Source organism: Amblyomma maculatum, chromosome 8 (assembly GCF_055883805.1).
Source record: "Amblyomma maculatum isolate TAMU_Amacu chromosome 8, ASM5588380v1, whole genome shotgun sequence".
Taxonomy (NCBI): Eukaryota; Metazoa; Arthropoda; class Arachnida; order Ixodida; family Ixodidae; genus Amblyomma; species Amblyomma maculatum.
Window position 1 is genome coordinate 91,259,864 of NC_139351.1, and position 26,700 is coordinate 91,286,563.

The following is a 26,700-nucleotide window of genomic DNA, read 5'->3' on the forward strand; positions in this document are numbered from 1 at the left end:
ATTGTGCCGTCATATAACGTAAAATTGGTGTGAATTTCTTGTTCTTTTCTTTTTACATGCATGTGTTCATTTTTGTTTCGCCGTCTTGTTTTGTTTATTTGGTCATGTCTTGCGAATATCTGGCCTCTATGCTTGCTCGAGACGTTATCGTACTAAGCACGCGCAAGTGTAACTTGGATGCGTGTCTGCATTTTTCATTCTTTTGTGCATCTTTATAATGTGTGATTGCATTGTTTAGTTTTCTTGTTTGTTTGTTTGACTAAGGAAGAACCTGACGATGCAATGGTGAAGCTGCTGCTTTTTGTTTTCATGTATTTTAGATGTTAGTTTTGGCTGTGAGAGAAGAAAATCAAAAGGACCAACTCCGCGTGTGTTTTTGTTTCGTCTTTTCGCGCTCATATGTACTATTTTTTCACGGATTCCAGTGCACCTTTTCTTCATCCCCCTTTCCCGCCCTTACCCGTTTCTTTCCCTGCGATATTTTTTGTATCCCCAGCTCTTTCCCTGTGTGGGGAGGGCGCGGAACTGGGATAACATGGGGAAGATAGTCCCCAAACTACAAAGAGTGTTATATACATATTATACATATTTTTATAAATAAAATCGTCACATTTGAAGGAAAAAAGAAGAAAAATCATTGAATGACAGCTAAAAAAAGATGTCTCGTTGTGTCTTTTTTTCTTTATCTTGTGTCTGTCTCGTCAACCTCGCGTTTGATCTCAAGGAGTGATCCTTCCTAGTTTTTAGTTTTACCATGCATGACGTCGGTAGAAAAATGAGTGGATTGTCTTGCTTACTGAAAAAAGAAACTGCATTTGCTTGCGACTTTATGCGAGACTGAAGTTCTCATGCATGGACTTACCAAGTCACTATGGAATTGTGCGATGGTTTTGCATCTTGGCTCGGAGCATGTCTTGTCGCCCCACAAGGCCTCGTCGACACAGCGCCCCTGGTGGCAGCAGAAGCCGTCACCGTGACGTCACCTGTGACATAGACAACAACCATCAACCCACTTCAGATGTGAGCAGTGTGCCCGGCGAAACGCCAATGCTAACGTTTAGCTCTGAGCAAGAATTACGATCAGTAGAAAGACGTTTTCCACTCACTTTCATCTATTTTTCAAAAGAAAAAGTTTAGGGGCAATTTTTCTTCCATAAATGAGCGCCGTTCCCACCAATAGTGCCTCTCGAAGAAAATTCAATCATCCCTTTTGGCAACCGAAAATAAGAATTATCTAACAATTATAGTGTACAAAAACATGAACTGGAGCAACATGGTTCATTCCTCGGCATTAAAAAAAAAAAAAAAAAAAAAACAGGTGAGCTTGTAGGAAAATACTTAATTCGTGCCCGAAATGTTGGAAAAGCTGTACGAAAAAAACTTCTAGAGCATTCGCTTAGTCCAGTTTTTCTTTTACAGGTGCTTTATTTTCACTTATAAGAATTCCCTTTCCTGCAGTTGCTTGAATACCGTCTGACATATTTACCGTTTGGTTCATTTAATGGTCATCAGAACGCGGGCTTCCCTCGCAAAACCATCTAGTCGGATACAAATAATAGTAATTTTATTATCGAGCACCCGGTGTCAAGCAGTGTTCTTTCCTGCTGACTAAGATTAAGTTATGAACATGTATTTACAGATATTTCAGGACTCATTGCGAGTTAGTCAATTCAACGCAGCGGGAAAATTAAAAACATTTTTATGTTTACTTTGAATTCCACTTCAACGACGACCAGTAACACTTTGCTGATAGGTCAAACGCTAAGTGATGCGAGAAGACCCACATAATTCCACTGAGAACTTAAGTCATTTTAGTGTGGAGGCGACTAGCGGTACACGGCGGAACACACTTCAGTAAAACGCTAGTTGTCAGGCTGGCGGCCAGTTATCGTTTGCACAGTACATAGGATGCAAAGTGAACTAGCGAGTTTTGAACAGTGCGATCAAATGAAACAAAATAAATAACAATGCATTCTCTAAAAAAACACGAGCGAGCCCGACGAAGAAGTGAATGCCGGACTACGTCGTCGAAACGCACGCGGACGAGACAACGCGAGACGGCTGCACCAACGACGGTGGAACGCCGTTGTGCTAACGGGATTCGAACCCCCGGCTGTCAGCGGAGACGGGTGAAGGGCGGAGGTCGAACCCAGAGGACCAAATAATTACACCGAAGACCTCCGCCCGGTAAGACGCCCGCCCGACCAGAACGTCGCAACAGTGAGACTGTGGTTTGAAACAGGCTAAGATAAGCTCGTTGCTCGGAACGTGAAAAAACATGCGTTCAAAAGTAGGCGAGGTAAACTGGAGCTCAAAGGTAAGTGAACGTTATTTATGTGAGCCATTGGCGATGGCATCTGAAAGTCAATTTTTTGATAAACGCAAAGTAAAAGTGAGAAAATGATTTAATTTCAGGTCATTAAACTTCAAAACTTCGTATCGAAGTTATGAATGGCTTGCTCATGAAATGCTGTCATATATTAGGAGTTTTCTGTGAATTTGTTCAGATACTTAGTTCATGTTATGAGAAAAAACGTCACCTTTTTAAAATAACGCTTTACTTCACTGCTACTTTCTGATGTTAGAGGTGACGATCCTGTTTAGTATTATACTGGTTCTCAGCTTCACGATAACCTTACTACACAAAGGAAAAGAAAAGCTCCAATTGGAGCGCGGGCTGCCTAAGGAAGCCGCTCAAATCTTGACGTTGTTATCGTTGAGATATCATAGCACACGCTGACATTCCGCAATCGGCCTAACCAATCGATAAGATTGGCCATCTCGAAGCATCCACGTTCTATTCAGGCACTGTTTCGCTCCCCCAGCGTACCGGAGGAACACTCCGCTAGCGCCGCGCTGCGGCCATTGCACGCTAACCAGAATGCTGTTCGCAATGCGCCACTACTTATTTGCAAGCTATATGCAAGTCGTGGCTGTCGCCGGCGCATGTAGCCTTTCACTCAATCCTTTAAAGAGGTTGGTGATCCTGCCGACAGATGTCGCTGCTCGAGCTATACACGAGCCAGCGAGGCAGGCTTCACCAATGCGTGCCTCATAGCGGAAACCGCACGAAGCAAGTTTTTTTCTCAACTGTTTCCGCCTCGTTCACAGAGCAAATATGTATAAGCTTCCCTTTTTGTGAGCCCAGGACGCTATAAAGCAATCAATGCACCGCGCGCTGTTTACAAAAAAGAAAATTACAAGCAAGCTCACAAGCGCATGTTTCTGGCAACGTCTTTTTTTTTTCTACATTATTTGTGTGGTGTGAAAGGTTAGTTCGCGTACGCGCGTATTATGTCGTTTAGTTAGTTGGTTTCTGTCCGTTGTTCTCGTCCGCGGCAGCATGTATAAACCCCAGAGTACAACACACGACGTCGTCAAGGAGTGAGACGTCAAGAGAAAAAAAAAAAAAAAAAACTTATTTTTGATAAACGTTGAAGGCTCCCAGGAGCGACTACAACATTGCCTTAAACGTTTAGACATGTTTCTTGGTGTAACTTCGTGTGCGTCAGTGAGTGTGAAAGAAGAAAAAAAAAGCGTACGTGAGTGTGAGCTCTCCTTTACTGCACCTTTCTTTCGCAGCTGTTGCGATAAGAAAAACGCATAACAGAGATATAGAGATATACATATTATATACCGCGCGGGTCTGCCGTTCTTGGCAGTATCTACGCTACATGCCTCGATACAGAGGCTCAAGTCGCGGTGCTTCATAGCTAATTCACGGCGCTGTTGCTTGCACAGGCACCCATTACTAGACATGTGCTACATAACGTTGTCGCCAGGCAGAAAAAAGATATCGTGGTAAACGCATTCGATGCTTTTGCTTTTCAAAAGCTTGATTAGCGAAATACGATTTTCGACCAGTGACGTTTGCATTTGGAGTAAGTCGAATTAAAATGATTTATGGGGACGTTTCGGTTGGGGTCTTCCATGGTGTGCCGGGTAGGAACCGATGCTCAAATGTGATATACCGTTCTCAAAGTGAAGTTGAGCGCAAAGTCGGTTTCCCAACTGGTTGATCGTGGTCGACTAGCCTCGGACGTCACTCTACGCACTTCATTGTCGAAAAAAAAATAAATTAATTAATAAACAAAAGTTAGTGCTGGAAAAAGCGAGCGAACAAAATGGTAAAAATTACGCTCGACGAATTTTTGTCGTGGTTGACACTGGCGCAAGTGCTCAGTAGACGAAAACAAAAATGTGAATGTAGCCAGCTTAGTTCAGATGTTGCACGAATTGCTGCATTCGAACGATGCATCATTTGCTGAGCTTGAACGATTCACTTAAGTTTGATTTGGTTTTTTAAAAAAGGTTTCCGCTTCTAAACTAAATGTTGTATTGAACTAAATTAATTTCAGTTTAAGTTACCAGGTTGACTTCGTTTGTTCCCGGCGGCCATTGCAAAGAAGGCGGGCTTGCGCTCGAGCTTCGTGGTCTCAGCCTGTTCGCGCACCAGGCTTGTCTTGCTGATCGGTGACTGCTGTTACGCCTTTTCCAGTTGTCAAGCTTTGTAGGAATAAACCCCAACCTTACACATTTGTTTGTCTCGTATAACGGTCCTTCATAAAGGTTTGGGTTCACCACTCTTCCTCAACTTAGCTCCTAGCTTTTTTTTTATTTTTTCCTGCAAGTTGTTTCACGAGATATTTGTATTTTTAGCCACGTTGGTTGTTTGGCTTTTGTCGCATAACAACCCAGAGAAGAAAAATTGGCATCATTGATAAGTGTCACAGAGGTGCTTGCTGTTTTAAAAAAATATAAATATGAGAAACTAAAGCAGAAAATCGGCATCTTCCAATGTCGAACGCAACAAGCTAACATTTTTTTGGTGTGCTTGATTATAATGTTAGTGTTAAGAAAACATAAGGGAACAAAAGGGCTGGTATATGGCAGAAAAGAATGAGAAAGTATATAAAAAAGTATACTGTTTCTTAAAAAAGCCATATGTAATGTATTTAAATATATGCACGCAGCTGCATGATCCCCTCGTTATACACAGAGGACGTAATTTGGGCATTGAAGTATAGCGTTGGCAATCTCCCCCGACTAACACTTTGAAGACTTTCTGGAACATAGGCCATTCAGTGAGTTCTCCAACCTAGGGCAGGGTCCCTCAATGGTGAAGGAACGTCGCCAAACGGCTAAATGTTTCAGCTTATTTTCTCCTCTTCCGCTGGCACCTTTGAGGGGCCTAGAACCAAGCCGCCGAGTCACGGAGGGTTGACGAGAAAACCGGGGATGAAACCATGGAAAAGCAATAAAAAACAAAAACGAGCGCACAAACTAGTGGCATGCGCTGAACCTTTTAAGGCATATTCACGAAAAGAGGATAGTATAGTAGCGGGTGGCCCTAGAGGAAAAAAAAAGTACATACAAAGGACAAAGGCGGCGAACTTAAGTAAAGAAGCAAAACTGCGTGCGTCGCTGTATCAAAAGCACGCTCAACGCTTCATTCGTTCACTGGAAACAACAAAAACAACAAAGAAGCAACTAAATAATCAAAAAGTCTGACCGTGGCGGCGAGATAAAAGCGGAATCCGAGTGGAAAACTTCCTAAACTCACTTCTGGGCACGAGCGCTCACAGGGATACAAATTGAAGTGCGCCCACGGCCCCGACATGCTGCGCCGCTCGCTTTTCTTCTGTACCCTCCAGTTGTTTTAATACTCCGTTCCCTTTCACTCATTTGAGCCCTTTTATGTAGAACTCGTTCGTTGCGGATTCGCGGAAAGATGACCGGGTATAAAAAGAACCTTCGTCGCATCATTCGCGACGCCTCTCCAGCTCTTCGCTGAAACTCAACACAACGGCAAAGGCGTGTTCGCTAACTTGCAGAGATTGAGGGACAGTTGGGAAATGTTCTGTTTTGGCTGCTTGCTTTAGGTTATTCTGTTACGCTAGTTTGCACTCGATACCAGCAGTGACATTCGTAAGAGGAGAGCACATGAGTTGGCGGAATGCGGGCACTTTGAGAACGTAAGACGACGGGAATAAATGGTATATTGTTCGACAGAGGTTCAGAACATTGATGGCGCGCGCTCTGGCGGGAAAAGAAAGAACTAAAACGTAACTAAACCACACACAATAAGCAGCTGATTGGACCACAAACAAAGGGAATTGAGATGTCCAAATTTTTAGAACATTGTTGTACAATCTGCAGTCCCGCAGAATGAACGAGAATTGAAAGATGCGAGCCGTCTTCTAAGTCGCGACAGGTTAAGAAAAAGCGAAGCGATTAAACCATCGTAACTTTAATTTTCCAGACTTCCTTGAACACAGGTTCGCCGACGCCCGGGTACAGAGTCAGGTATCGGTTCCATCGTTAGCGTCAATTATCAATCGGCCCGAACACCTAGGGGCTACTCGGAGTCGATTAATCAAACCTAAATTTCATGCAGAGATCATTAGAACCACGGCTAAATCCTCAAGGAAAGCTACTGCTTCGAATGTAGCGGTAATGAGCGTAGACTCGAATTAACGACTGACTGGGACAAAAAGAGACAAAATGGCGACGGACAGTGACACCGCAAGGCCAACGAACGGTAATGATAACGTATGAATCCGACTCTATAGAAAAAGTACGTTAAATGAATGTGCGCTGGAGGGGACTAAAGCGAATGGAGTTTCAAGAAGGGAGGACGCATAGGAAGAACAGAGCGGAGTCAAAATGACCCTCTTTCAGCACTGGGGCCTCCGAAAAAGTATATTTAGCGAGGGAAGCGGGGCTTCGAAGTTAGCGGCTTGGCGGTCGAATGGATAAACGAAGGTGAATTCGTCCCGTTGAAACACGCGGGGCAATCTCTGGCCAGCATCTCCGACCATTATGCAGCGTTCTATAGGCGCACCGCGAACATCCTCACCCGTACAGCGTACATGGCGGCAATTTTCGCGAAGACCTGGAACACTAAGTGGGAAGAATGTAACGTGACGGCGATTTCGCCAGCCCGTAAGGAAACTTCTGTGTTTTAAGTTTTTATTCTATTTTATTTGGTCCATGAAAGCGCTGTAGGCTTACAGTGCCACTGAGAGGAGAGTATATGTGGTTCGTGCTATAGTCGGCGTGCGATCATATCAAAGTTGAGTAAACTCTACGGGGGCAGGCAACGACAGAAGCTGTGGAGGACAACACTGCCGGTGATATGCCGACAGCTTCGTGTGGTTGTGGAGGAGTGTGGATAGGGGAGTGAGGAGGGAGGGGGGGGGGGGGGAATTCATCTCGTGTGGTGTGTTTTTCTTTCTAAACCCTATCTCAGTGTGGTTTTCTTGATACACCTGGAAGGGAGCTTTGACTTGGCACAGGAGTGGCGTAAATTTGGAAACAAATTTAAGAACGTTTCAGCGAATTTAATAAAATTAGAAAAATATATTACTTTTTTTTTTTATCGCTCTCTGTCACTTTTATTCCATGATTACCTTGGTATAAAGGGTGCCGCTGGTGGTAAACAAAGCTCAAAAAGCGGACATCCTGATGACAATAGGTTTAATTTTGTCCCTTGTGCTACGGAGTCGAGAACAAGGTCAACAATATTTATCTCCAAAGAGAAATTATATAGGTATCAACGTTCTATCAGGTTACCGAACATGGTATGTGCGTGCTATTAAAACGACGAAGTTTGGCAGAGAGAAAACGAAGTTCGAGCATATAACTTACAAACTGTACTCTCTAGACAGCCTCGTTTATTAAAGCAAAATGCGTACTGATTTCTACGACAACACAATGCTTCTTTTTGTATTGCAGAAGTTCTTCCGCTTCGTACAGAAAAGATAGAATATTTCATTATATAGCGCTTATCCGGGACAAGATTCCCGCACTGTTCAACGCGAAGAAGAGAGCAAGGCGATGGGCCGGAGCCTTGGCCGTTATAGTCGTCGCGGAGGACGAATTTGCATTATGAGCTTCACGAAGCGGCACCCTTACAGCACTCGGGCCACTCTCCTTTAACGCGAGAACATGAAGACAAATCGCTTCAACGAGCCCTCAAGCAGCGCCCAGCGTTGGGACAAAAACTTATCCATGTCGCAAAGGGCGGCAGCCACCACAGCCAAGCCGGTCTCCAAAGGGGTGAATCGAGTTAGGAGGTGGAGTCAAGAGAGGGAGAGAGAGATTCTGTCGCGTCCATGCTCGCAGGCAGCGACAAGGAACAATTGAGGAAACCATCAAATCCGCCATCCTGCCGCTGTTTCCCCCTTCGTGCGCCACGGGCCGAGATTGAATCGCCGCGAGTCCGTGATTCTCAGCTCGACACTTCGAGTCTCCTTCCAGGATGAGGGGACGAGATTCGGGAAATAAATAACTAAAAGAACGTATGGCGGTAAACGAGCGATCTAGGCTCGGGCGAAACGTGATGGGAAGTAAAAAAAGCTAAGCTAAAAAATTTCCAGGTGAACAATTATTAACAGCTGATGCCTATACGCGAAAGGACTGCAATAATGAAGATTACAGTAAAGATGACAAGGCATAGTACTGAACATTTTTTTTTTTCTCAAACTCGGAACAGGTTAAACGATCTTGGAAGCTTAGTCACGGAATTCCGACTGTGCAGCAATGAAGATGGTGTCGAGAAAGAATGTTGACAACTTTATACCTTTATTTTGAATTGAAAACTAAAGCGGTGAGACATCAGTGGAGTACGGATGTACAAAAATGCTGAATTGGGCAAGTTTGTGCGTTTGCATTTTAGGAACGAAGCGCAAAGAAGACAATGACAAAATATAAGGGAAACAGACACGAGCGCTCCGCTCGTGTCTCCCTTATATTTTGTCCTTGTCTTCTTAGCGCTACGTTCCTAAAATGCGAGTACGCATGTATTGTCAGAACATAATGTGGAGGTAAGTGGAGGGAAGAAATCAAATATTGGATTTTGATCTTAACTAGGTCGAATATTCTCCTAGTAATAACCAGGAAAGTTTTGTCTACTGCTATCCGCTACCCTCTTTGTATCTCCGGCGTTAACACCGGAAATTGAGCGCCCTCTCATTCCCGGTTTCAAAATCACTCTCGCGCGTTTTATTATTATTATTATTATTTTTTTTTATGACCAGCCCAGTTCGCTGGAAAAAAAAAGTGCCAGTTAAGACAGAGCTTCTGCTTCACTTATAGTCGCCCCTCACTTCTGTTTTTCCGTAGAACTTTATCTGGTAATAGGACCTTTCACTGATAGACAATCCAAGTTCAGCAGGTCATTTCGCCATACATTCTTCAGAAATATTTGGAGCATGAATCGATGAATGTCAGGAACAAAATTCTTGGTTAGGAATCGGTCAGGTGAAGCGTCACAACGTATTGTCAGTGCACCTGGCCCGACTACATGAAACAGGAGAAGAAGCGAATTGCCTTCAGCAAAATAATAATAATAAAAAAAAAGCAGGACTTGGTGGAGAACTGAGTGTGAGACGCACAGTAAGTTGAGCGAGCCGCCGCCAAGAGCCCTTCACTCAATCCGAAAAATCACCGTCTTCCTCCCCTTGTACTGTTGAAAAGCATCCTGGCATGTACCTCTCCCCTCCTCTCCTTCCTCTATGCACCCTCCCCCCTTCCCTCATCCCGATCGTGGCTCTCCTTTCACCTCTCACGCCAGCTTGGGGGCTCCGAGCCGGCCGACGCTCCGCGACATACCGGACGTAGATCGAGAACTCGACGGGAGCCGGCAACGACAGGAGCTGCAGAGGACGACGGTGTCGTACTTACATCGACAGCTTCCCGTGGTTGTGGTAGAGGGGGTTGTCTCTCGTCGTCGAGCCTCAGGCTGCGCGCAACAAGCAGCGGACGCGAAGTTTGATTCGATGGACTAGAACGGAAAGGAAATGCGAAGAGGGGCAAAAGAGGGGGCTACAGAGAGCGAGCGGGGAAAGATGCACACACACACACAAAAAAAAAAAAAAGAAAAAAGAGCGTAAGAGAAAGAAAACAGGACGGTACGGCACCAGACAACGCTTGGCGGGAACGACGTCAATGGAAAGATTCGTCGTCGACGCGATCGATGGCGCCACCGAGTGTGAACAAACAAGAAGAGAAAACAAATAACGGCAGGGCCGTCGCGGCGGACGCGTCGCGGCATTGACACGTCGTAAAACAATTCCACTCGACTTGTCCCCTCCTCTTCAGCCATCAGCGGCCGACTGGCCTGGGTGAGGAGGTTTCGTCCCATCGCGCCGTTGTCTCCTGGGGCCTGTAGCTAACAGGGAAACGTCCATTTTGGCAGAAGCGACCGCCTCTCTCAGTCTCCATCCAGATCTCGATTTAAATGGTGAGCATCGCTTGTGAAGCAGTTTACAATAAGGATATTCTCAATCAACTGATTTGCTATAAGTATCTCACTTTTCCTGGTGGCATCTGGAAGCGAGGGAGAGCGGGTTTCTTTAAAAAAAAAAAAAGAAAAAAAAAATCGCCCGTACTGCGCGAATTGTTTCCAAACAGACTGCTTCATTCAGTTATAGTTTGAGCGAAAACATAGTTCATTCGAAACTTAGAACAGCTTCGTTTTCCACAGGTTTAGAGCTAACACAAAACGGCCGTATGTTCTGGGTGCGTGTATCCAGAGAGTAGCTATCGATGTCTTGGGGCAGGTGAAAAGACTCAGCGCGATTACAGCCGGAACGGCTAATATATAGAGCAGGCAACCAGAAATATAACATCCAGTAAGAAAGTGAGGAGATGCGGTGATCCAGGTCGCTCAGAGCAGCTCATGCATTAAGACCGCGAACGCGAGTACCCAATACTGATAGCGTGGCAGTGTTTCGAACAAAACTAGATGACAGGAACCCAACCTCCGGATACGACCAATGAGGAAAGCCACTTACGGAACGATGCCTGGTGCTAGGCAAGTGCCACGGTGATTAATAAAACAAAAGCTGGACACTCAAGCGCAGCACTAAGGCTATCTAGGGCTTCAAATATTGATTGAATAAGGTAGAGTGGAACGGATCAGAGAAGAGGAAGGACGAAGTGAGGAACGACGTTTGATATGTCTCCATCTGCCTGCCACCGACCTTCAATACGCCAGCATAACTCCCCCTTCTTTATCTCCGTCACATACTTTGAAGCTTCCTTCACTCCAATCTGAGCCTCGCACTCCCCACTTCTCCCCCATTCAAGATTTCCCGTGCAATGGTGCGGCGTCACGCGATGCGGCGCCACCGACCAATCTGTTCGTGCGCGCAATCCTTCGGCATCCTTCTTCAGATTCGACACGTTGGAAGGCCTGGGGAACCCGCGGCTTCGTAAGCCCCGCGTGCGCAGGCGGCCGCAGAGTCGTAAGCGCTCCTGATCCCGTCACTTGTTCGACGTGCGCGGAATGTTTCTTTTGCTTTTTTTCTCTCTCTCATCCTTCGCTTCTTTTTTTTTTTTTTTCGGTCTCGAATAGAATCAACGTCCTGTCAAAAACACCACTTCGTTACGGCCACGAGTGTGACTTCTCTGCCGTCGAGTCCATCGCGTCTGATATCATTGTAGATAGATAGAGGGGACGTTCCCCCCTCGCAGTGGAACGACAGCTAGCGCCACCTTGCCTGAGTTAGGTTTCCGAATGTCTTTTTTTATTAACTGTTCCGCTAGGCAACCAATGCTAACTGATTAATCACGTAATAGGCTTTATTGAAAACTTTCGCCTAATATAATGACAATTTGGCTTGCCTTTTAGCTTATGTCCAAAAATTTCGGCGAGTTGAATACTCATAGGGAAATCACGTTGGATTACGTCAACGTCTGGCTAGTCCTGACAGAAGCGAGAGTGTGGTAGTGAAAAATCGATACACTCTTTGCGAACAGACGCGTGTGCTAACGAAAAGTAAAATAAATGTAGATCACACGCTGCATTGCTTACTAGACGATATTTTATGATACATTTTCGACTCAAATTTCATATAATTATCGATTACAATTTTACCATTGGCCGTAATTAAAAGTTAAAAACAATTCAGAGCGACGCCCTCCTAAGAACGCGCGTGGCGACCAAGGCAATAAAAATAGCTGCAAAAGAGATGTTTAATATCCCATTTTAAACGCAAGGCTACCCCGATGTCGGTTTTCGCTATCTTCGAAACATCCCGCGTTCACACCTAGAAACCGCGCTGTGGTAAGATACAGAATCATGGAGAATACTAAGTTATAATCAGAAATAGTCACAACATAGCGAAATTCATAACAAATTACACAATGCAGCTTCGCCGTAATCGGCGAAGCAACATTTCAACCGGTTTTTCAACTCGCCACCGTGGTATAGGAGGCTGGACGTCCGTCGCACTCAAAAGACTCAAACTGTACAATACAGGGCCTCGCGAGAAACCACAATCCTGACCTTGCTACAAAACTCGCGTCCCTGCCGGGGCTTCATTGTTCCTCCGTTTTTCTCAGCCATCCGCGTTCGCTATTGCGGGCGTTTCGAAAAAGGCCGAAATGTAATTGGCGCCCGCAGTATTATAGCAACGCGTATAAGTGCCGACGCCGCCGTACCCACACAGCCTCGGGGTGGATCGTGACGGTGGCTGGCAGCCTTCGGTCGCGAAACAATGGCTCTCCCCTAGACGCTCGCCCGCTCTTGTCTATTGGCCATCGAAAGGTCGAAAGCTGCTTCCAGGGTGAAGTCTGTATATACGCAGGCGAGAAAGGGAAATCGGTGGCCTTCCTCGCGTCGGATCAAAAACACACGCGGAATAGAATCGCCTCTTGTCCTTTTTCTTCTTCCCATGCTTCCTCGTGGCCGTCTCATTTAGTTGTATCGTCGTTCGGCGTAATAGGCGGCTTTCGAGCCGTTTTCTCTGTCGGTGTATACGATCTCTTACTAGGCGGCCTGATGTGCGTCGACCTTCCAACGTAGAAATTACTGAGCCGCCCCCCTGTACAAAACGAGATTCGCTTCGTTTACTGGGATCCTGCCAGAGGGCGGGGGGAGGGAGGGCGATCAAAATGCGTTTCGAAATACTGATTGCATATATGTAATAACAAACTTCAACGCAGCCGCTAAGAGGTGACCTTCGATGCATTGGAGGCAATAAGACACTCTGGCGTTCCCTAGACTCTGTGTGTAGTTCGTATCGCCCGGAAAAAAAAAAAAAAAAAAAAAAAAACCTGTTCTTTGATGCTCCTTCCGGTCGGTGTACGTTGAGAATAACATTGCGAATAGGCCAAGCTAGACTAATTGATGCCCCTGATGACGTCATCATCTAGCCGCATAAAAAAATTCTTAAAAGGCAATATCAGACTCATTTACTGACACTTTTATTCGGAAACCTCTCTCGGAGTGCATGTTCCAACACACAGAATAAAGGGTATAGTGAATGAGATAAAACTCTTCGAATAATCGATCTGTTCATCGGCTATTACGAAAAACGGGGAAGCGTTTACGCAAATAACATTTAGATTCGACGCGACAAAATGCCGATCGATGCACATTAATTAGCACGGTGAATAAGGTTCAGGCACAGAAAAATTTATTAATTGCGCTATCTGAACTTAATAACGGATTTTAAAATGCCGGACTATGTCGCTGTCATGATTATTAAAAATATTATGAACTCTGAGAATATAAATTTCATGATTTGCGCAAACAGAACTTCGCACTGTGTCTGAAATAAGTTTTCGTCGAGAAACTTCACGTGGTCTTCAGCCGAATCAGTAATCTGCATGAAATCAGCTTTTAGAATTCCTTAATTTCTTAACGCAGAACTGATTAAAAAAAACACAAAAAGAAAAAAAAACAGCCAGGTAAAATCAACCTCCCCTTACCACTACGTTCAAACTGTGCGCAGTTATCCGTAGTGCACTAACTCTATTTCTCCATGGTTTTTGCCTACTAAATATAACGTGCAGTGTACTACGAACATCAACATCAACGAGTGGAGGACATTCAAACAAGGTCAGACCTCTCATTCAGACTCGGAATGAACAGTCAGGTTCGATAATATTTATCCGTGGCTTAGAATTTCTTAACTTTGCCTTTTTATTCTTCACTTATTCCATGCAAAAATGCATTGATTCTAGCGCGCATACCCGATCCAGAAGGTCAAACTGACATGGTTTGCTTGAGCCAATGCATTCACATCCACGCGTTAAGAGGCACCACGACAGGCCGACAGATGGCGCTACCATCCTGCCGCATTCATATCTCGTGACGCCGTGCTCTCGGCTTTTTTTTTCTTTTTTTTTTCGTTTTATTTTCTCCATAATATTTAGTCAAAACTCCATTTACCGAAACCCGGTTTAACGAAGATATTGTAATTCCCCCTCAGACGCCCATAGGATACAATGCTTTGACTAGCTCGAAATAAAGATATCAGTTCCGTGATCTGTCCCGATTTAACAAACCTTTTTTCAAAAAATGAAGGTAGAAAGGGGTTATTTTTGTTCTATTTTGTGGAGAGCACCCCGAAAATTTATTGATTTCGAGCCCACGGTAACAGCGCGGGGCACCTTTCGGTGCTTTTTTTGTGGCGTTCTTCGTGCGGTTCGTTTGCCATTGTGCTTCTGTGGATATTTCCCCGTGCCTTTCAGTGCATGCTTTCCTCAAGCTCAGCTTGTTAGGCCTATAGTGCATGCGTAGCACTTCAGACCTGCGAGAAATTGGCGCGGTCGTTGCTCACAAAGCGCGCACAGGCAAAGATCACCGACTTGATTGCCGAAAAATAAATTTGTAGTCCTCTCGGGCTCTTCTTGATGAGTAAATTTTGGTTTCTCGTGCTCTAACGACACCGCACATTTTTGCTGGCTGCATTTCATTTTGGGAGCATTAAGGCTTCGCAAGTATGATGCCGCAGTAACGTTTTGGGTGCCGCCACACCTTATAATCGAATGTACCAAATTATAGGACCGAGAAATTCCCCACTCGATTTAACAAAATTCTCGATTTAACGAAATAATTCACGGCTGCCCTAACTTCGTTAAATCGAGTTTCAACTGCATTAGCTTAGTATTTTATTAGCTTAGTATCTTCCCGCTCTTCCGCGACATGTGGCTCGCCACCAGCCGGCTCTTTCACGCTTTCTTCCCAAATCTACTGCTGATAACGCTCCTCCCTCGTCGACTCGGAGTCACTGTTCTTCCTTCGAAAGCCATATAAGAAACACTAAAAATACGAAAAAGCCCATCAAGCTAACATACGAAAGAATACAAATATAAAGGCGCTGCAACAGTGTAATCCCTATTTTTTTTCCCCTCTTTGTTGTACCCGTTTCGTCTTCAATTCTCTTTTTTTCTCGCATCTCCCCCCCCCCCCCCCCCCCCCCCCCCTGTCCGTATTGCTAGCTTTGGTGCGCCGGTCTTAACCCGGGTGTTCTAAAAACAGACGCAGGTCCACGCGCCATCCCGGAAGTAACCGCCCCCCTCCCTCTGCCTTAGGTCGCCCCTGTCCCCAGACCCCGAAAAACGCGGCCAGATGCAAACGACAGTAGGGGAAGAAGCAGTGCGGGACGCGGAACTTTAACTATTCAAGGAAGGAAAAATAGAACCAGAACACCAAACACGGTGACACCCGGCGAAAGTAAAATAAAAAAAAAGAAGAAAATTATAAGGTAACAGAGAGAGCAGAAAGCAACCTGAGGCATAAGCACCCGCTTGAAGGCACGCGCCATGCGAGCGACATCAACTCCAGAAAAAAAAAGAAGGGGGGTGAGAGGCGATAGAGAGCTGACAGCGTTGTAATAAGAGCGGCTGCGTGTGTTTCTTTTTTTACCTCCTATACCGACAACAGTTTTTTATGGTTGTTTAAAAGCAGTTAAGAATTAAACCCAGCTCGACACTTCCGGTCCATCCTGGCAGGACCGTTTCGCTCCGCTTTCTTTTGGCATTTCGTTTTCGTTGCTTATAACCTCCCCTGCTTGAACTTGACACAAACGGAGGAGTGAGGGTCCTAGTTCGTGCACCTTGCTCCTGCAGATGTTTTCTTGGCCTCTTTTATGTTTAAGTTCATTCTCGTAGCTAGCTCTACACACCGAACCTGTACCCCAGCTCCCTTTCTTGCTGTCTCGTTCTCCCTAGCTGCCTCGCTATCCCTCTCCAAGAGGCGCGTCGAATTTTCAACGGCGATGCTCCTGGTGTCACTGCCACGTGGCGAAACCCGGAAGTTCATTCACTTCCTTCCACGCTTCTTCCTCTCCGTCCCGCGGAAATAGAAAGTCGTCATCCTCGCCGTCTAGTTGGACAAGGCTAAGTCAACATCGGCTCGCGGCACGGTGCGTTCAAGGTGAAAGCGAATGTTTTGTCACGGTGGGGAAGAAAATGGGGAGAGAGGGGGTTTTACCAAGGCGGAAGCTGACTTCCAACTTCCGGAATGGAGAGCTGAAGAAAGGTTCAATGCCGCCGTGTCCTGAGCCCTGCTATTCTGGTTTCGCGAGGAGATATTCCGCCTCTTTCAAGCTGTTGTACAGAGGGAGAGAAAGGAAAAGTGGAGGACGAAAAGCCGCGCGCCACGCGACAGATGAAAACTCAGAGCTACAACTGGGGATCAGGTTTCTTTCATGCGCTGTTGCGTTTTTTTTTTTTTTTGTTCCGCCGTGCGCAGTTTCCAGTGGAACGCTTTAGCTGTTCCCAATTTTGTTTTCTCTTAACACCATTTTGAACACAGCAACAAATATGCCTAAAACACACCGTCGACAAGCTCGCACATGCTATAAGTCGAATAAATCAATCAATAAATCAAGGAATATTTGGAGATACAGAGTCGAGAACGGGTGTTACGAATGCGTAGAATGTGTCAACCCCGTTTCTCTTTTCGTCTTCACATGCGGTCGTGTAAGTTTAAAATACAGTTAAGAACACTACCAACAGATGTCGGCTGTGTCTTGGGAGCAGTGACACAAGTACCTCGCTGGAACCGTCCAGCTGAAGCGGGATTTAAACGCTGGCTGTAAATGAAGGCACAGTCGCCGTGATCCTCGGCTGGTTTCTTGCTTGCTCTATTTGCACTCCAAATCCTATTTTTGAAAGCTCTTCAACATCGTCTACAGTTTTTCGATCTGGCCACCTCAATATCCACGTTGGTAAGAAAGAAGAGGCCGCAAAAGTGTGCGCAAAGCATATTGAACGAGTCGACTTTCTCCATTGTGGGCCGAGTCGGAGGGAGATGAAGGTTGCCTTACCTTAACGCGAAGTACTATTGTATATTAGAGACCAAAGTATGGACGGGCGAGATCACTGCCAACGTCACACACTCGCAACTGACTGACCATCCAGGCTTAGAATTACTAGCGCACTGGGCGAAGAGCAAGCTGTCAGAAAGATAGCAGGCAGAAAGTACAGCCTACACTGGATGAGATGGGGGGAAGGGGGGGGGGGGGGGGGGGGGGAGAGCGAGGGTAAGAGCTCAAGAAAAACGCAAGTAAATGGAGGTTCTGGAAGAACCCTGTTTTCGACGCTAGCACCAAAGCCGCTTCCGCAAGAGTTTCTGGTTTCTCCAAGCCAAGTCATTATTCTAACTCATCGGTCAGTGACAATCGTTCCGATCTTTCGATGCCTCGTTTTTATCCTCCTTCTTTGATCCTCCTCTCTTTTTTCGCTAGTCTGGATAGGCTGGGCTCAATATCACACACAAGGCCTGTCGTGAAGAGCGATTTTCCAAAGCCCCCCGAGTGCGACGAAACATGAGAAGTCGCGGTTACTCTTCATTCAAGCGTGGCTGTGAGGGGGACTATTTCTCATTCGTCGCTTGGGAAGAGAAAAGTGCCGGACGTTGTAAGAAAGAGATTGGCTTCAAGCTTCCGGCGAAGGAGAATTATATCGCCTCTGTCTTTATACCGCTTCCCGCTGTTCTTTCGTATTTTTGATTGCCGTGCTGTTGGGCAGCTCCTTGGGGCGTTCCATAAACAAAGTTGCCCTCGAATTTCCTGCGTGGCTTCCAATACAAACACACTGGTTTACCCCGAATTGTAAATGACGTTTACGCTGAATACGATTAACAACTTCAGTTGTCCAAAGGCTTTCTTTTTTTTTTTTTTTTTATAAAATAAGGACGCGATGAAAATGTATCGGGGTTTCACTCAGTATGTAAGTGGTATGCCGGAATTCGACATTTTCTTTTTCTGAAATCTGCATCAGCCGCTTTCCGCGAAGCCAACAGTGGCGACGCAGCCGCACGGGAATTTAAAAGCAACTTGAGTACGCACGATTCGACATTCTTTCTTGACACCTGTTGGCATTTCAACAATCCCAATGCCCGTTAGTGAAAATTCTGTATGCTTTCGATGGCTTCTCAGGGCCCATTCCAAACGTTGGGCAATCCCTTATCGAGGGTACACGCCATTGCTACAGAGGATTGGATTGGATTGGAGGAGGCCAACAGCGACAGTTGGTGATGGTGATGATGATGCCCTCAGTCATAATGGCACATACCCATGCCCGGGTAACTGTATAGTAGTCGCTTCCTATAACAACTTTCCTCTTTTATTTTTTCTTTCAGAACATATATTCAACTGAACTTGGCACTTGTTGTATGTAATTCCTCAATTCGAGTTGTTAAAACGCGGATTCGGTTTCTTACATGCTAGCAACCATTTCAGTGCTTCCACGCGCTTTCTCTTCCTCATTGTTCTATGCACCCCTATACTCACTGAGCTGAGGAAAGAAATCGCCTCACTGCAACGGCGGCACTGCCACCGCATCAACAGTGTTAATGCTCGCAGTCAACGCTGAGCGAACCGTGGTCCCGCGCCGCGCGAGACACGCGGACGAAGCGAAGTAGAACGGCCATCCAGCACGCCGAGCCTAGACGCCCTGACTGGCTGTGTCTGCAGTCTTCGAAGCTAAAGAAGAAGAAGGAAGAAAAGCCCAGCTTTCAACTTCCAAACGCTCCCATACGCCAAACCAGCAGCACTGACATGACGGAGGAAAGCGTGAAGACTGCTACTAAGATTTCCCGCGACGGCGGAGAAAACCCCGACGGTGAAGCAGCCAGCACGGGACACAACCAGGAACGAAGCGTCGAGGAGGAGGTCGATGGCGAGCGGGCAGCAACGAACTCCGGCTCCGACAAGTCCGCAGAGGTAGCCGAAGTCGTACCGCCAGGAACGAATAAGGAGCCCGAAGTCGTACCGCCAGGAACGAATAAGGAGCCCGGAGTCGTACCGCCAGGAACGAATAAGGAGCCCGAAATCGAACCGTGCGTTCCTAGAGCGTCGATCGTTCAGGAGTCCCCTCCAAAGCCACCCGAAACAGAGGACAAGGAGGTCGCCCCGACACGGCAACTCAGTGGTCGCCCGGCGTCCCGCTGCGTCGAGTGTACGGTGTTCGCCGTGATCATCGCGGTCGTCCTGGTCGTCAGCGTCGCGATCTTTTACTGGGTGTACGGGAGGCGCGCCCCAGCACGGGTACAGTATGTGGCGGGTGGTTTGCCGAAGACCACAGTGGAGCGGGGCGCTCGCGTGTGGCACGGGTACGCGCCGCAGCTCCTGATCTGCACGCTGGCAGACCTGAGCCCCGTCACAGCTGACACGCTGCCGCCAGACGGACTGTGCGACGCCGTCCTCTACACGCATGTGGATTCGCTCGTCGACTTCGACCAGAAGGCGTCGCCCAACGTTCGCACTCTGTGGACGCAGGCGAAGACAGGGAAGAGAACCAGGTTCGTTTAGGCAGAATCGCCATTCTTTTTGCAGAGTATGTTGTCAATCAGCTACTGGTCAGGAGGACGTGGTAAAGTGAGTTTTAAGTTTTTTTTTTTTCCAGACTATACTTAGAAGTTGCCCGAACTATAACCATTACTCTCTGACAGACTAACTGCAAAAAAAAAAAGAAAAAAAAAAAAAGAAAATCCGGACCCAGAGCTTAGTCTCCTCATGCAGTAACTTTTCCCTGTGAGGGCTATGTACGGCAGAAGAGAACCTACAAATTCTACCGGTCGTTTTCCCTCGACTCTTTGCCGCATAAAACACTGATTCGGAGATTTGAAACATTTTCGAGATTACGTATTGCTCTGCAAAGTTAGATGACAGAACAGTTTACACAAGGCTTCTTCCTGTATTAGATGGAGTCAAGATTTTTTTAAATGGGACATTACCTGAATATTTTTACTTTGTAGTCCAAACATTGCTTGTAGTTTTATTCCGCGAGTGAATGGGACCTTTCAAACAGCGGATGAGATGCCGTGAGAATAAATTCAACGCACACTGCATCAATTTTCTCTCACCAGATACGGCTATTCCTTCTCTCTCTCCGTTCTGCCGGTCCAAGAGCAAGAGCTGGGAACCTTTATTAAGAACGCGGTTCAGGACAAGGGCATGCGAGTCTTCGGTATGCTAGACGCCCGATGGGACCACGACATAACCAACGATTCGTACGTAACTTTCGCTGCCACGCTCAACTCGACGACCAAGCTGTTGCCTGAGAATCAGCGACCAGCGTTGATGTTTGGGGTCCACGTTAGCCCTGGCACGAGCTCCAACGGCGTCCGCTTCTGGGAGTCGCACGCAGCCATCCTGCATCATGTCCACGTGCTCATTTACCAGAGCCACAACAAGCAGCCACGAGATGATGACAAAAAGCCTTTCAGAGTCACATTTCCATCGCCGAGGTTCAAGCAACTCGAAGACAGCGACCGAACCATGCAGGTGAACAGTAAAGGCGCTTATACGGCTTATACAAAGCCACGCGAATTCGATCGACTTCGCTTTAGACTACCGCTAGGTAAAGTGCAGGGCGCCTAGTATAGTTTCCCCTTCGCGCGCCGCCATAACGCACTAAGTTCACGAGCTAGGCCACGTGGTGACAGCAAGGAAAGACCCTTCACAATCACATTTCCGTCGAGAAGGTTGAGAACAGCGACCGGACTGTGCAGGTCAAAACTACAGTGCTCGAAGAACATCATACTTTCCGAGGCCACACGAATTCGGTCAGCATCACTTGAGACTCTCAACAGATGTAAGAGTCGCCTGTGTTGCTGATGAGCATTAAACCGAATACATTAGGTTATCGATATCAGTGAGCTAATTAATCAACAAGCATGCGTATGCTCTAATATTTAGCGCAACAAAGGGATTTAGACGAAGAAAAGCATGTTTAGCATGAAGTACAAGGTTAATGGTCTGTTCACTGGGCGCATGCTCAAGAAAAAAAAAAATGTCGGAATTGTGCTCAAGGTTACGCCAAATGCACGATCAAATTATTTCCCCTATGGTTTTAAAGTTTGTCTCAAGCATCCCGGTCAAAACTTTCAAGCTTTTACTGGCATGGCCGATGGAGCTAATGTGTGTCAAAGCTACCAGTCCCAGCGCCATCATCCTGCTCGCCTCATAGCTGCCACTTCGCTGATACTCACCCAACCGCTCCCCAGTGTTAAATGTAAGAACGAAATGAAGCTCAAGGCATCAGTTTAACTACATGAATATTTTGGTCACGCCTTGAGCGCCACTGAACAAAAACAAAAAAAAAAAAACTTTTCTCAGGACGCCGTGGCGGCGATCGACACTGTCCTGCATTTCCGGAAGTTCGCTGTGACCAACGACATCTGCGTCTCTGTCACGCTCAGCGCGTTTCGGTTCTGGGGTCCAGAGGGAGGCGAGGCCGGCGGAGACGTCGGGTCCCGTAGCCAGAACGCCTCACTGGTCACTTACGCCGATGCCTGCGTCAAAGGGAGCGACCGACAGGGCGACGCCAAAGCCCGACAGAGCAACGATAGCGTCACACCCATTAGGCATCCTTTCGAAGGAGTGCTCGTTAAGCGAACGGACGCCAACCTGGTGGACGCTTTCGACGACACCAGAACAGTAGCCGAGAAGCTACGAAGCGCTAAACTTGCGCTGTCGCTGACGGCGCAGCCGCACTGGAACTTCTGTCTGGCCGCTTTCAACCTGGAGCACGGAGATAGTGCAGGTGCGTGCGGCAACAGATTCGCCCGGCTGGAGATTGCCAGAAGTTACCTGCACGGAAAGCTGAAGAGGCACTGAAAGCTCATCTTTCGGTGCATATTAAACCAGTCTTGGACTCCTTGCTATGCCTGATTCCGTCGCTTTCGTGGTGCCAGTTGGTACCGATGAAAATACAATTCCTGCATTTTTCTTTCATTTCTGTGTGTCAATGCCAACGCTACTTTTAGGGCGCAGGTATGACTACCTCACCCATCACATTGTGAAAAACACCAAAACGGGTCTCCGTTGATCGCATTGACCTTTTCGAAAGACGCTTCGCCAACCTTTGTTCACTGTCTCGCCATAATTATGTTGTATTTTAATGAGACATAACTTAAAATCACGTTGACGTAATCCCAGGAAGGCATATGTCTTCAGCGCTAAATATCAGGCATGACTACCTCAGATATGATGGTTGGACAGACGAAAATAAGGGAGGAAACTAGACAGGCTAGTGTTTGGCTCGTCTATCTTGCGTCCCTGCCTTTCTTGCGCTAATACCTAGGCTTCGAATGTCGCCTCTGTTGAAAAAACTCGATCAAACGCTTTGGCTATAACCTGTCCCAGTAATCTGTGCCGCTGTCAGTGTGGGCTAGTCGGCCCCTCCGTTCAATCTGTGCCGTTGCCAGTGTGGACTACTCGGCCCCTGTGTTCAATTTGTGCCGGCTACTCGGCCCCTCTGTTCTCACGGGGCCGGGGCCGGGGGCCGGGGCCCGAGGCCATCGGCGACTTTGAACATTCCCTTCCATCCTCAGCGGACAGCTCTGACTGCGGGAAAAAGGCAGAGTCGTGTATTTGGGAGAGGCGGGCGAAAGGAGACTGCGAGGGCGGTCCGGCGCACTCTTCGAGCCGGCCCAAGAAAGAGGCACAGGTCGGAAGAACTACTTTGCCGAAGGAAAACGCCCCGTGCCTCTCTTCTCTGAGCCCGCTAAGTGAGCGCTAAGTGCGACGGGTTACGCGCTCGTAAAGGGGCCGCGCCGACGAGCCGTAAACGCCCACCTAACCAAGACGAGTGGCGTCGCGCCGATGGTCCGTCTTGCGTCCGCTGCCGCGCTGGCCGAGTCACGGGCTTTCTTGTCGCAAATAGAACGATGCCGCGTAGTTACGGAATTTAGGCTCGTTTTCAAATATTCTAAGAGCATAAAAGAGAAGCAAAAAGAAAACACCTAGACAGATGCGTACACAAGTGTTGCCCCCGTTATTGATGAAATCATCCACGCTCTAAGGTAAACATGTACGGATGTCTGGAGCTTCTTAGAAAATAATTATGGTAGTTAACAATAATGAGAGGCCTGGATCAAGAAACAAAAATTCGCTGTTAGCTTCACAGTTGAAATCATTCCGAGACTTTCTCCAAGTAAATGCAGTGCAATATAGCTAAAAAAAAAAAAAAGAATATTCGCGTACTGAAGGAGGGCCTTTCGGTGTCTGCGCTAAAAGGAATGATTACTATTTTCACGTATATGTTATCAGTATAATGCAGCTTTGGTAATTGAAAACATATTTAGGTTGAAATGATACACGTCACAGTTTTTATTTCTATTTACGAAAGCTTGATTTCACTGTAGAAAATTTTTCGTAACACAGCAGATACTTTCTAAACGCTTGAATATTCCGAGGACTGACAGGCGACGCAGTGTGTTATTGCTATATTCCGTAGCGTTTGTAATAGCCATAGTCTGTTTTTTATATATCTTACGAAAACGCGACAGAAAGCGAATTCTGATGTGATATGAAACTGGTTTTGTGGGGAAAAAAATCTGAATTTTAGTGGCGATCGTCGCTAACTATCCTGAGTAAACGCTATCCAATATGAAGTTTGATCGAGGTAACTTGCGTAGTACTTTTTTTGTCTACACGAAGGACGAACGGCGTGCAACGTAGTCAGGGTTGTGCTCTTAACTGTCGCTGGTTACGACTGATCATCGCAAAGAAGAAATTGAAAATGAAAATGGAGGAGTAAAAATGAGAAAAAAGGAAAACACAGGAAAGAAGGCACGACCACAACAAAATGAAAAAAAAAAGGATTCAGAAAGAAGGCATTACCACATATACAATCCGATGTCCAAAAGAGTGCCCGGCTGGAAATCTAAGATTATAAATCAAAGCGTTCAAATTCTGCATGCTGATAAAGGAGGATTATCCTGCTTGGATGAAGTTTAAGCTTCATTTTATACACAAGGAAATCTATGGCGTGAGACAAGGATATACGTAATGCATAAAAATTCTTCGACCGGCATTGGGAAATAAGGTTAGAGTGAAAGAGGAAAAAAAAATTCTGCTAGCTCGAGGAAGCCTTTAGAGATTGCAGAACACTCGCAATGAGAAGATCCAGCATGATAACAAAATAGCATAAAAGTCGATAGCCAGAGTTACGAGCATATACCCAGACAAGTCGAAGGGGTACGGTGGAAGACAATGAAAAAAAAGAAGTACGTAACAGGGTTGGGGGAAGACTAGGGAAAGGAGAAAGGATTGGCGTCACAGCGATGGCATATCTCAAAACACGCGATCGGGTGACCCCAATTGTAATATTAATCATCGTGGCAGCGGCTGCACCAGAAGCAACAGCAGCAACGGTACACAGCAGTAGCAAGAGCAGCGACCATGCTAGCAGCGCGGACTGACATGCGGATGAATCAATGTGTCACCGAAGGATGATGCTTCTGATCCCGGAGGCAGCGCCGGGTTTTCGGCGTTGCGGCACTATTTCGCCCGTGTTTTCCTTTTTTCCTTATATCCCTCCATTTTGCTCCCCTCGTCCAGTGGCTGCTCTTATTTCTATCGTGTTCTTTGTGAACATCTTCACTGCATCGCGGCTTATTCCTCTTCCTTCCCCCCCCCCCCCCCCCCCCCCACACCCTGCTCGCTTCTCGTTCGATCTCGTTCAGAACGAGAACGAGCATGGCTTCGGAGTGCGTGCCACCGCGCGCGCGAGAGGGAATTAGGGAGAGAGAGAGGCCGAGCCTCCTACTGCAGCATAGTCGGCAATAGTTATTTTCCTTATGTTTCCGTCCGGTCTCATCGTGCTTGGATAAGAGCCTTCGCGAAGCAAGAAAGGCCAGATGGTGTGCTCGGCTTGACTTGTCTCGGATCGGCTACAGGCCGTCCGGCCCCTATCGCGCCGACAAGGAGAAACTTTGACGGCTCCAACGGCACAGCCGCTATATACGTCCGAGAGCTATACACCCCGTCGTCCACTTCTACCCTCTGCACATCGCCGTGTAGCTGTCCTTATTCCTTTTTTCCCCCTCTCGCCTCCTTCTCCCACTTCTTCCCTTGTAATTGGATCTCCGCGCGTCCAATAACAGCCAATCACAAAGAGCTCTAGCTCCTTGCCCATCCCCACCACTTCGCTTCTCTTCCCTGAAGAGCCCTCTTGCTGCTGCTGCTTCTTCGCTTCGCTTCTGCGTCGGGGCGCGCTTTCCTTTCTTTCCCATTTTTACTTCTGTGTCTTTCCACCCAACCTTTCGCATCCTTATACGCGAAGAATGTGCCGAGCAGAAAAGCTCGATCCGTAATGACAAGATACAACGCAGCGCCACCACTAGCACCGAAATCGTCTCTGCCATATCCCGGCTTCCCCCCACCCCTTCTTTTTTCCCTCCATATCCACCTTCCGTTCCACCTCTTCTTATCCCTTTTCTCGATCTTCCCTTTTTTTTCCCTCTGGAGCAGGCGCTCTCGCATTTCCTCGAAACCCGCGAGATGTACGAAGCAGCGCGGAGTGTAAGGCGCGTGGCAAGAGTTTGCGGTGGAAACGACTTTCGATCAAAGCTGCGCCCGTTGCACTACACTTATTCTGCAGCAGTCTTCACGGAAAGCTCAACTTCACTATGTGGTACGAATAGGACTTTACAGGTAGAGTGTTGCGCGCGCTACTTGTTCCTCTGTAGTGTATAACTGAAGAATTTAATAAATGAGAAATTATTTCGACGTAGAGCACCCAAATTAAGTTGTGACAGTCACGCACGAGGCGCCAGAATGTTTGGCATGCGGAGTTGAAGTTAGCAAATTTGTACCTAAGTTAACAGCGCATACTTGGTCTAAATCAATACTGGTTACATTGTGGCTCTCATTGTTTTATTGATGTTATGCTGCCTGAACTTCCATTCCGCTGTTTGTCTACATCATTTCTACAAGAATACACGGTCTGCCATAACGGTGCAAGGGACAATTCACACAGCTCTTTGTTTCGTTTGTGTAGCGTGAGCTATGTCTCGCCTTTCGCGGCACAATCCGCCGGGGGAGAGGGTCATTCTTATATTGCAAAAGCCTGGTTTTGAAAGCCTTGTTGCCTCATCCGAGTCCGTATCCCGTTTCCATGTGTCTCACAACTTATTCTTGGGATTCAGTAGTGAGTTTTTGTCGGGTTTCGGAGCTTGTTTGTTTTTCTTACAGCAATCCGTTAAAAGCTTCGTCTAATACTTGTGCTGCTGTCCATTTTCGCTGCCACCAGTGGACGACAGAGGCTCTTTCCCTAAAAGCACCCTCTCTGCCCAGTCACTGAGCGCGGCGTGTTTCTCCATATCAGCCGGTTCATCCTTTTTCACGCTTCTCGACTTCCGTAATGAATGACGTCATCGTTCCTTCCCTGCTGGATCTCTTTTTACCTTATCGGCACCCCCATCCCCCACCCCAAAGGCTGCTTCCCTTTTGAAGCATCCGCCGTCCCGGCCCACCCCTTTCGAATCCCTTTCGTCGGATCGTTCATTTCTGGTCCCTCAAAGCCTGCAAAGGGTGCGCTGCTGTTGTACTGTCCAGTCTACCCCCACCTTAGTTGGGGAGATTGCAACCCTACCCCGGGAATGAACCCCACACTTTTTTTTTTCGCCCTCCTCGCTTAGACATCATTACATGTCATTCAGACATC

The 26,700-nt window shown here is 46.9% G+C and overlaps 1 protein-coding gene and 1 long non-coding RNA gene across 2 annotated transcripts in view; one reads left to right on the top strand and one right to left on the bottom strand.

The window, feature by feature from the left end:
* Window positions 1-489: 489 nt before the first annotated feature.
* LOC146181788 (uncharacterized) overlaps window positions 490-26,700 on the bottom strand; it is a 126,820-nt gene continuing 100,609 nt past the window's right edge. The window contains exon 3 of the long non-coding RNA XR_014700291.1: window positions 490-983. This is a non-coding gene — a long non-coding RNA (uncharacterized LOC146181788). The remainder of the gene's footprint in view (window positions 984-26,700) is intronic.
* On the top strand, window positions 18,804-21,866 carry LOC146181789 (uncharacterized). Its single transcript, XM_084577726.1, has 3 exons — window positions 18,804-19,546; window positions 20,114-20,531; window positions 21,366-21,866. The coding sequence occupies exons 1-3, from the start codon at window positions 18,804-18,806 to the stop codon at window positions 21,864-21,866; spliced, it is 1,662 nt and encodes a 553-aa protein (XP_084433852.1).

Excerpts from the sequence above, each read along its gene's own strand:
- LOC146181789 (XM_084577726.1), top strand. The coding sequence starts at position 18,804 with ATGACGGAGGAAAGCGTGAAGACTGCTACTAAGATTTCCCGCGACGGC. Across the intron at positions 19,547-20,113 it reads AAGACAGGGAAGAGAACCAG|ATACGGCTATTCCTTCTCTC; the intron begins GTTCGTTTAGGC and ends TTCTCTCACCAG. Across the intron at positions 20,532-21,365 it reads ACAGCGACCGAACCATGCAG|GACGCCGTGGCGGCGATCGA; the intron begins GTGAACAGTAAA and ends AACTTTTCTCAG.